Source organism: Macrobrachium rosenbergii, chromosome 9, assembly GCF_040412425.1.
Source record: "Macrobrachium rosenbergii isolate ZJJX-2024 chromosome 9, ASM4041242v1, whole genome shotgun sequence".
NCBI lineage: Eukaryota > Metazoa > Arthropoda > Malacostraca > Decapoda > Palaemonidae > Macrobrachium > Macrobrachium rosenbergii.
The window spans coordinates 6,385,162-6,395,161 of NC_089749.1; the positions used below are offsets into that span (position 1 = coordinate 6,385,162).

Here is a 10,000-nt window from a genome sequence, read left to right on the forward strand (position 1 = left end):
TATAAATCTTTAAAAAATGGCTGGTTTTTAAAACTGTTGAATTCTTGGAATGTATATTGATGTCATTACTTCGTTAAACATAAAATAGTTTTGTAGATTGATGAATCTACAGAAGAGGAAAGTTGAAACAGAGGCTGTTACCTTTAACATAAATGTGAGGTAAAATAAATAAATAAATATCTACATATATGTGTGTATATATACATTATACATACACATACATATATACACATACATAAACAAACAGACACAAACAAAGGACTCACCAATGGTCGAGACCACAGTGTAGACGAAGTGGAAGCTGCCAGCGAAGTCCCACTTCTTCCTCCCGGAGACGAAGCCTTTGTCCGTCATGTTGCCCCAGATGTAGAGGAGGTCCTCGACCTTCGTCAGCGTCACGTTGTTGGCCTCGATGTCGTCCTTGACCTTCTTGAGGGTGGCCACGAAGTCCCGGTTGAAGTCGTTCCTCTCCCGCAGCTCCTTCTCCTCCTCGAAGGCCTGGAAGACCAGCGCCCCCAGGATCATGTAGATCAGGAGGACCAGGGCGAGGAGCAGGAACCTGGCGTTGTCCTCCTTCAGGAGGAGGGAGTGCCAGCACCGCGCCTTCTGGAGGGGCGGCAAGACCCCCACCCCCCCAGCGCTAGCGGGCATCACCATCGTCTCTGGGGGACGCTTGACGCCGGCCGCCGACACGCGGGATTTGGGGCACATGCAGCAGCAACAGCAGCAGCTCTCCTCTCCTGACGAAGTGTCGCCCCACGCCCCGCCGTGGCTCCCTCTCCTTCCTCCGACGCACCCTAGGCTGCCGCAGCTGCTGGTGGTGTCATCCAGGCTGCCGCTGCTGCTTCCAGACCCCGAGTAGCTGCCGCCCGTGCTGGTGTTACTGGAACGGCTGCCGCCGCCGCCGCCGCCTCTGCTGCTGTCCAAAATGTGGGCGCGCTGCTTGGCTAACCTCTCGGCGTCCTGGGCCGTCCACCCGTCTACCGACCACACGCCGCCCATGCCCCCTCCTCCTCCAGCTCCATTTCGACCGTGGCCTGGCGGCTGGGGCTCCAACCTGTCTCCTGCCACATCTTCTACGACAGCCCCAGTGCCGCCAGACTTCCACGCCCGCGCCAGTATCGCTACTCCGTCCGGGTTGGCCTTGAGGTGGTCACCTCCTCCTCCTCCTCCTCCGCCTCCGCCTCCTCCAACTCCTCCTCCTCCTCCTCCTCCTACCCGCTCAAAGTATGACTTCGAGGAGGACCTTGAGATGATTTCGACCCGCGTGGCATCCTGGCCGTCGTGGTCAGTGGGAGACACCACGGTGGTGGCACTTCTGATGGCCCAGGGCCACGGGGGGTTCTGCCGCAAGTGTCAGTCGCCAGAATGCACCGGCAGGCAGTGAGGGTGACTGAGATGGCACTGAACTTTGGGAGGCACTGATTTATTCAATGGTTCCGTTTATCAGTTCACACGTGGCAAGGGATACTCTATCTGGAAAGAGAAGAAAATCGCGTTATTCATTTATTTATAAAAAGTTTTGTCAACAATCATTTCAAAATACACTACAAACAAATATTCTTAGTACAAAAACAAAAAAAGTAAAAAATGACCCGAAGTTTCTTTGGCGCAATCGAGTTTTCTGTACAGCCACTACAGAGTACAATCAAGGCCAACGAAAATAGATCTATCTTTCGGTGGTTTCGGTATAATCCTGTATGAGCCGCGGCCCATGAAACTTTAACCACTGTCTGGTGGTGGCTTATCCTATATCGTTGCCAGAAGCAAGATTATGGCTAACTTTAACCTTAAATGAAATAAAAACTACTGAGGCTAGAAGGCTACAATTTAGTATGTTTGATGAACGTAGGGTGGATGATCAGCAGATCAATCTGCAGCCCTTTAGCCCCAGTAGTTTTTAAGATCTGAGGGCGGACAGAAAAAATTGCAGACAGAATAAAGTGCGGATGGACAGACAAAACTGGCACAATAGTTTTCTTTTACAGAAAACTAATATATAGTATAGTAAAATTTCAAATTAAAATGAAGACCTCAGCCAAAGGGAGCGTTTTGATTCAAATTTGTAAGTCAGAAGCATAAAAAAATACTTGTGACAATATTTAAAGATTTAAAAGAATAAATAAGCAAGATATAGATTCTTATAAAATATCTTAACACTAGGGAGATACAAACATGGAATTAATTCTGTGTTTATCTTATGATAAAATCAGACCAAAGTTAAAGGTTAAAGGTTAAAGTCCTCCTGGGTCACGCAAGGCTCATGGGCCGCCGCTGAACTCCAGTTTCTTAGGCCCACAGCCAGTTGGGGAGAAGTCCAGTTGCCTAAGACTCGTGGCCAGTTTTCAGACCGCTAGGTTGACGGGCTACCAGGTTTATGCAATGGCGACATCACCAAGCCACCAGTGAGCGGCGGGGATTTGAACGCCGGTCCTCTCGAACAAATTTGACATGTTCACAATAAAAATAATATTGACTTCTAAATTAATGAATACATAAAGAATACAGATTTTGAAGGAAAAATGACAGAGTAACTCAACGGTAAACTTTTTCACACATCCACGTAAATAAAAATAAGTTGTAGTCCACATAATTTCAAAAGATGGAAGATACCGAGAATCAATTCAACATTAAACATTTTCTTTGCATTTGTTGATAACTGGTCTTTGTTTTGGTTAATATTTTGGAATTGGAACTTCAGAGATTCAAGAAAAGTTGCAATGCATTACCACCCTAATACAATTCGATTTTTATTTAATTTTTTTGCTACATTTTTATTTATTTATTAATTAATTTGTTAATTTATCTTTTTTCTAATAAATGAACTCCTCTTTCTGTATTTCCCATTACCTTCTGTTACTTCTTTCGAATGAACACCATAATATTCTTTGGGAGATTGAATTTCAAGTCAATGGCCCCAGTGGTGGGCTTGTTCCATATGAATAGGGCTCATCCTCTGAATAATAATAATAATAATAATAATAATAATAATAATAATAATAATAATAATAATAATAATAATAATAATAATAATATTTTACAGAAAAGGCAACGACGACAGAACCTTCCTAAACAGCTCATGCTATTTTCCTCAACATACTTATCACATACACAAAAGTTATCCCATATCTACAAGACATATCTTTCCTGAGACGCTCGTAAACCGATACGACAAGGCAAATGAACGCACGAATATCGACAGCAAAAAGAGGATATTAGAAGCTAAAGAGAAACAGACAATTGGACGTTACGACCTTCCAACTTAACCTCGTCACAGACAAGTAGGAATGGGGATGTTTCCCGGAGAGAGAGAAGCGTAATGTGATAGCCCTCCCGTAATTAGACGAGCAAGCAAGCCGTAGCAAAACCACCTGCCTAAGCAGAGAGAGAGAGAGAGAGAGAGAGAGAGAGAGAGAGAGAGAGAGAGAGAGAGAGAGAGAAGAGAGCTAGTATTCATACCCTCCTAAAAGGGCAAGAGTTGAACACGTCAGGATAGAAGATTTCAGACAATTTACATGACAGAGAGAGAGAGAGAGAGAGAGAGAGAGAGAGAGAGAGAGAGAGAGAGAGAGAGAGAGAGATTAAGCATATGAAATCACAAGTTGGCATTCACATCCTCTAAACAGAGAAAAGGAGAGAATATTTCAGGCAGTTTACAAGAGAGAGAGAGAGAGAGAGAGAGAGAGAGAGAGAGAGAGAGAGAGAGAGAGAGAGAGAACAGAATTAAGCATATGAAATCTACAAGTTGCCATTCATACCCTCCAAAGAGAGAAAAAGACTGGACACGACAGCGGAGAAGATTTCAGGCAACTTACTAGAGAGAGAGAGAGAGAGAGAGAGAGAGAGAGAGAGAGAGAGAAGCAATTTACGACGCAAGTCGACCTGCAGGTAATTACAAGGGTTGGGGACCAGGAGAACAAACGATCTCCCAAAGCAAATAGTGAGGATGCCCACCTCCTCTGTCTCAAACCCACGTGATTTCAAAGATGCAGCCTCAGGAGGGCTTCTCAGATGATGATGGGAGTTATCAGCCAGTTCCAGCAGATGATGCGCGAGAACTCATTTGTAATCATCATGAATGAGGTTTGTTTTGATGATCTGAGTCGAAAATGTAATTGTGAGTGAAAACGGGTAAAAAATGCCCTGAAGTTTCTTCGGCGCAATCGAGTTTTCTGTACAGCCGCTACAGTGTATAATCAAGGCCACCGAAAGTAGATCTATCTTTCGGTTGTCTCGGTATAATGCTGTATGAGCCGCGGTCCACGAAACTTTAACCATGGGCCGGTTGTGGCCTGGCCTATATCGTTGCCAGAAGCACGATTATGGCTAACGTTAACCTTAAATAAAATAAAAACTACTGAAGCTAGAGGGCTGCAATTTGGTATGTTTGATGACTGGAGGGTGGATGATCAACATACAAATTTGCAGCCCTCTAGCCTCGGTAGTTTTTAAGATCTGAGGGCGGACGGAAAAAGTGCTGACAGAAAAAGTGCGGACGGACAGACAAAGCCATCTCAATAGTTTTCTTTTACAGAAGGTTAATAATATACCTACTTCTGTTTCATCCTATGGAGTCCAGATACAAAAAGTTAGCTGAACGGTAGCCGCCCCCCCCACACCCCCAAAAAAACAGCAATTTATTGAAACCAACAATTCCAATAAAAGAAGAACCTTCTGATGGCATCACTCTTAATCACAACCCTCCTGCAACTTCGGTCGAAACTCCCACGTTACCCTGAGACAGGAACGGCCATCAGTGCAATAAACGAAATGACAACTTGGTGGATTTCAGGAGATTAATCAGTTAGGCCACATCACAGCTGGGAGAGGTTTGCGTTTTAACTGAATTACCAAAGTGCCTACGAACGTGACATGATATACTCTCTCTCTCTCTCTCTCCCTCTCTCTCTCTCTCTCTCTCTCTCTCTCTCTCTCTCTCTCTCTCTCTTTCTTTTTTGTCATTTTAATGGTCTTGTTTCAAGAAAATCTTCTTCTCTTTCAGAGTTATTCATTATTCATGGAATCCTTCAGTTCCCATTCATCCACTGGTGCATGGGAAAGGATGCATGCACCTTGAAGGAGACACTAGCCCTGGAATTCTAAACCTTGTATCTAATGCTTGTGAACGGAAGGGCCTGGCCTACTTGAGCCTCGCCCTCTAAAGGGAAACGCCTGTTAAGTAGGTTATTTGAAAGTGGAGGGCGTTAGGCAGTGTCTTTCGTCTTTTGAAATTTGAAGTATACACTTTATCTTGAAACATTAAACTGCATAGTTGTAGCCTTCTTGAAGTTATTCGTATTTCCTATTATTTCCTGTAACTTCTTTCAAATGAAAGCTTGAATTTCAAGTCAATGGCCCCAGTCGGCTTGTTTCATATGAATAGAGTTCATGTTCTGAATAATAATAATAATAATAATAATAATAATAATAATAATAATATACTCCATTTTTCCTGGGAGTTATTTCAAAATAATAATAATAATAATAATAATAATAATAATAATAATAATAATAATAATAATAATAATAATAATAATAATAATATTCTTAACGAAAGGTCTTCAATGTACGCGCTTGTACATTTTTAAAAATTAACATTAACATAAAAAATTAAGATTAACTTGACCACATCTCAGTACGTATTCACTAACACTGGAAAACGCGAACCCACGGCATAAACGTTTTTCATAACTTAGAATCCCAGGAACTCTTTTGAAAAGGATTTCTGCGGAGGAGATAAAAGAACCAAAAGCTTCATAGCAAACAGATGCTATTCTAATTCATGAAGGTTCTACAAGTAGTGTCCTTCTTTGGGGGGAGACCCCTGTGTCGTATCTGAATAGCAGCAGGGGGGACGTACCAAGAAAGTCTTCAGTGTCTTCAGAACACGAGTTTAAGCTAAGTCACTTCGTACAGAGAACTGTGCTTTTTTCTCTCAGTCCAAATACCCTGAGTTTAAAAGCTAAGTAACTCAGTACAGAGATCTTTTTGGTCACAAACAGATTTAGAAGTATATATTCAAACAAGCCTTCAAAATACACTGAGTTTAAGCTAAGTAATTCATTACAGAGAACTGCTTTGGTCACAAATAAGCTTAGAGGTGTTCAGTCAAACAAGCTCACATCATCTGTGCTTTTTTCCTCTATCCAAATACCCTGAGTTTAGGCTCAGTAACTCAGTACAGAGAACTGCTTTGGTCACAAATAGGTTTAGAGGTGTTTAGCCAAATAAGCCAACATCAGCTGTGACTTTTTCTGTATCTAAATAACCTGAGTTTAAGCTCAGTAACTTAGTACAGAGAACTGTGCTTTTTTCTCTCAGTCATTATACCCTAAGTTTAAGCTAAGTAACTCTGTACAGAGACAGAGAACTGCTTTGGTCACAAACAGGTTTAGACATATTTAGCCAAATAAGCCAGCATCAGCCGTGCCTTTTTCTGTATCTAAATACCCTGAGTTTAAGCTGAGTAACTCAGTACAGAGAACTTCTTTGGTCACAAACAGCTTAGAAGGCATTCATCAGCTGAGTTTTCTCTCTCAGTCCAATTAATCTAGTTTATTTAACACAGAAATTAACAGGGTCTCACAGCTGTAGAAGGCTTAAAAGTAATCCTGAAGACCGACTGATTTAATAAATCAAGGCTATCAAGAGAAGCACTGGGACACTTTCGACCAATTCAACTCTCTAGGTGAAAAATGGGAGCTGGAGTGGTTGGACAGCAAGACAAAAAGACCCTAAAAATAAAGTAAATGAAGTACAAGGTGTAACTGGAAGGAAACCCAATAATTACTCTAGGGAACAAGACTAAAGAAAGGAATTGGGAACGGATGTAAAGTAAAAGTTTAAAAAGTGGCTGAAGCTACGGGCCGAAGGATCACTGCAAACACACTTTAGTAATGCACTGTCGAAACTAACCCCTACAGAAGCAATCTTCCAGAAACACAGGTCAGGGGTGAAGAAGTGCACACAGCAGCTATTCCTGGAACAGAAATGACTGTATTCCTGATTTCCAAACTAATGTCTTCTTCACAAGCAACTCGCTTCTCCAAAACCCGGATCACATTATCGGAGATGTCAGTCACAGAAGCGTTATTACGCCGCTTTCCCCGAGATACATCAAAACAAAACAGAATTTAAGAGTACGCAGATAACTCTCCCTCATTTATCAGAGGAGTCTATTATCATTCTAAATGAGCACTTGTCAATGGGGAAGCTATAAATCTTACTTAGGCTTTTTTTTTACACTGCGACAGCTGAGGTAGTTCTTTAAAAAAAAGGAAGCTATTACTCGAGTACCAGCAATTCAAGATTTGGAGAGCGTAGGTCTAATCATTTATGCGTCAGTGACGTCGATTCTTGGGAAAATTTGTCATACCTGACACATGAATTATTAGACCTGCGGTCTTCAAGTTCTGCACTGCAGTGTCGTACATGATAATTCGTCTTCTACTTAACATTATGTATTGAACTGAATTGAACTGAATTGAATATAGAATTTAGGCCAAAGGCCAAGCACTGAGACCTATGAGGTCATTCAGTGCTCAAATGGAAACTGACACTAAAAGGTTTGAAAGGTTTAACAGGAGGAAAACCTCTCAGTACAGTAAAAGGAACGAAAGGGGTTGCAGCAAGGGGCCGAAGGCACGCTGCAAAGAACCTTAAGTAAGCCTACAGTGCACCGCAAGAGGTGCACTTGACGGTACTAACCACCCCCTTACGGGGTAACATATGTATGACCTGTGAACCAGAGATATAAGATATAATGATGATGTTTAGCTAAATTTATTTACTATATACCAAGAATTGGTAGAATATATCCCCTGCACTTGCTAATATTTCTAGACCAATGAAGGTCTCCAAACATTTACCACATATCTGTATTTTTTTGGTGGACATGACTTTAAGATTCAATTGTAAAACTGAAAATTGAATATCAAAAGAAACTGCTTTAAAACGTCAGGTTAATTAGGTAGTCTTTTCTTTATAAATGGAGAGCTTAATTGGATTACTGGACATAAGTCGACTGCATCAATCTCTCTGTCTCTCTCTTTCTCTCTTTCTTTATTTTTTATTCTCTCTTTCGTTATTTTTTCTCTCTCTCTTTCTCCTTCTTTACCTCTCTCTCTCTCCTTCCTGATCTCTCTCTCACTCTCCCTCTCTCTAACTCTCTCTCTCTCCCTCTCTCTCTCTCTCTCTCTCTCTCTCTCTCTCTCTCTCTACCAACTCTCTCCCTCTCTTTATTTTTTCTGTCCCTCCCCTCTCTCCACTTCTCACCCCCCACAGCTCTCTCTCTCTCTCTCTCTCCCTCTCCCCTCTCTCTCTCTCTCTCTCTTTCCTTATCTCTCTCTCTCTCAGTCTCCCTCCCTATTCCCCTCCCCAACCTCTCTCTCTCTCTCTCTCTCTCTCCCCGCGAGAAATCTATCAATTCGACCCTTCCTCTTCTTCTGGAAATGACTAATTCATTCATATGCACGGCACACCATTACTTTACTACCGACCCCATTACAACTCTAAGGGGAACTAATGAGTAGGGTCCCTTAACTTAAAAGACCGTATCAGGTCTCAGAAACGCATCTAGAGGAATTACTTAACAGACGTCTCGTGGAAAGGGTCTTTGGGGACATCGGAGTACAAGATTTTTGTAGATCGCGTATTAGGTATGTATTGCATTATGTATTCTGTGTGTGTTGTCATGTTTTAGTGGGGAGAGAGAGAGAGAGAGAGAGAGAGAGAGAGAGAGAGAGAGAGAGAGAGAGAGAGAGAGAGAGAGAGAGAGAGAGAGAGTTTCATTCTGTTTGTATTGTCCATTATTAAGAAAAACTCAGTTTGAAATTTAATCAGTATCTCAGACTTAAGAAAACTCATGTTTGAGAATTTAATCAAGACTGCGGCTCAGAAACTTGACTTTCTCTGTCTGTGACAATTGAAGAGAGAGAGAGAGAGAGAGAGAGAGAGAGAGAGAGAGAGAGAGAGAGAGAGAGAGAGAGAGAGAGAGAGAGTCTTTCACTATTCATCATATGTTAGTGAAGTGCAGTGCTAGGACAAACTCATGTTTAGAAATTAAGGTAAAGACTCAGACGAGAGAGAGAGAGAGAGAGAGAGAGAGAGAGAGAGAGAGAGAGAGAATACTGAGTGGTACTTATAGTCTTAAATAACAGCAGGCTTCATGACTGACAGGTCATGTTACAAGGATATTAAAAATTAAGATTATAATTCAGATAATGAACGTAATTACATTACGTAATTCAGCAATTGTTATAGTTATTACGGAATTCTCTGTCATACCAAATTACCGAAGTGATATTTTTAAATTGTCCAGGAAACTAACGTAGTTTCAGTTAATTATTCTGTTCAACATCTAATTACGGGGTACAGGTCAAGGCAGGAAAAGATATTGAATGTTAATTTCATTTAAGTGGGTTAATTTATTGTAGGCTTTCATAGAGAATATGTTAGGAGATTTTAGAAGGGGAAATACGAATAGTCTTATAAATAATGTATACATTATATATATATATATATATATACATATATATATAATAATATATGAATATACACATATATATATATAAATATATAAATATATATATATATATATATATATATATATATATATATATATATATATATATATATATATATATATATATATATATATATATACATATACATATATATGAATAACACGTTCAAACCAGGACACAGTCTTACAAGTTAAAAGCTCAACATTCCGAAAACCGAAAGATAACGCAAACTAAATCATACCGACGCACACACGATTCAGAATCCTTCCGGACAAGACGAAGAATAATGCGAAATAAAAAAAAAATGTCCTCGCATCCCACAGAAAATCTCAGGACCAAAAAAAAAAAAAAAAACCTCCCAAAAATAATAATAAAATAAGATAAAAAAATGAGACAGGCAATGCGTCACCTCAAATCTTCCAGGGACTTTCTTCAATACATACAAATCAAGGAAGAGCGGCGGGGGTGCCTGAATA

At 40.8% G+C, this 10,000-nt stretch overlaps 1 protein-coding gene across 1 annotated transcript in view; it reads right to left on the minus strand.

Annotated features, from left to right (window-relative positions):
- LOC136841381 (potassium channel subfamily K member 13-like) overlaps positions 1 to 10,000 on the minus strand; it is a 127,078-nt gene that overhangs the window by 76,505 nt on the left and 40,573 nt on the right. Inside the window, exon 2 of the mRNA XM_067108291.1 lies at positions 267 to 1,476. Within this exon, the coding sequence (XP_066964392.1) occupies positions 267 to 1,002 (736 nt within the window). The 5' untranslated portion in view covers positions 1,003 to 1,476. The remainder of the gene's footprint in view (positions 1 to 266; positions 1,477 to 10,000) is intronic.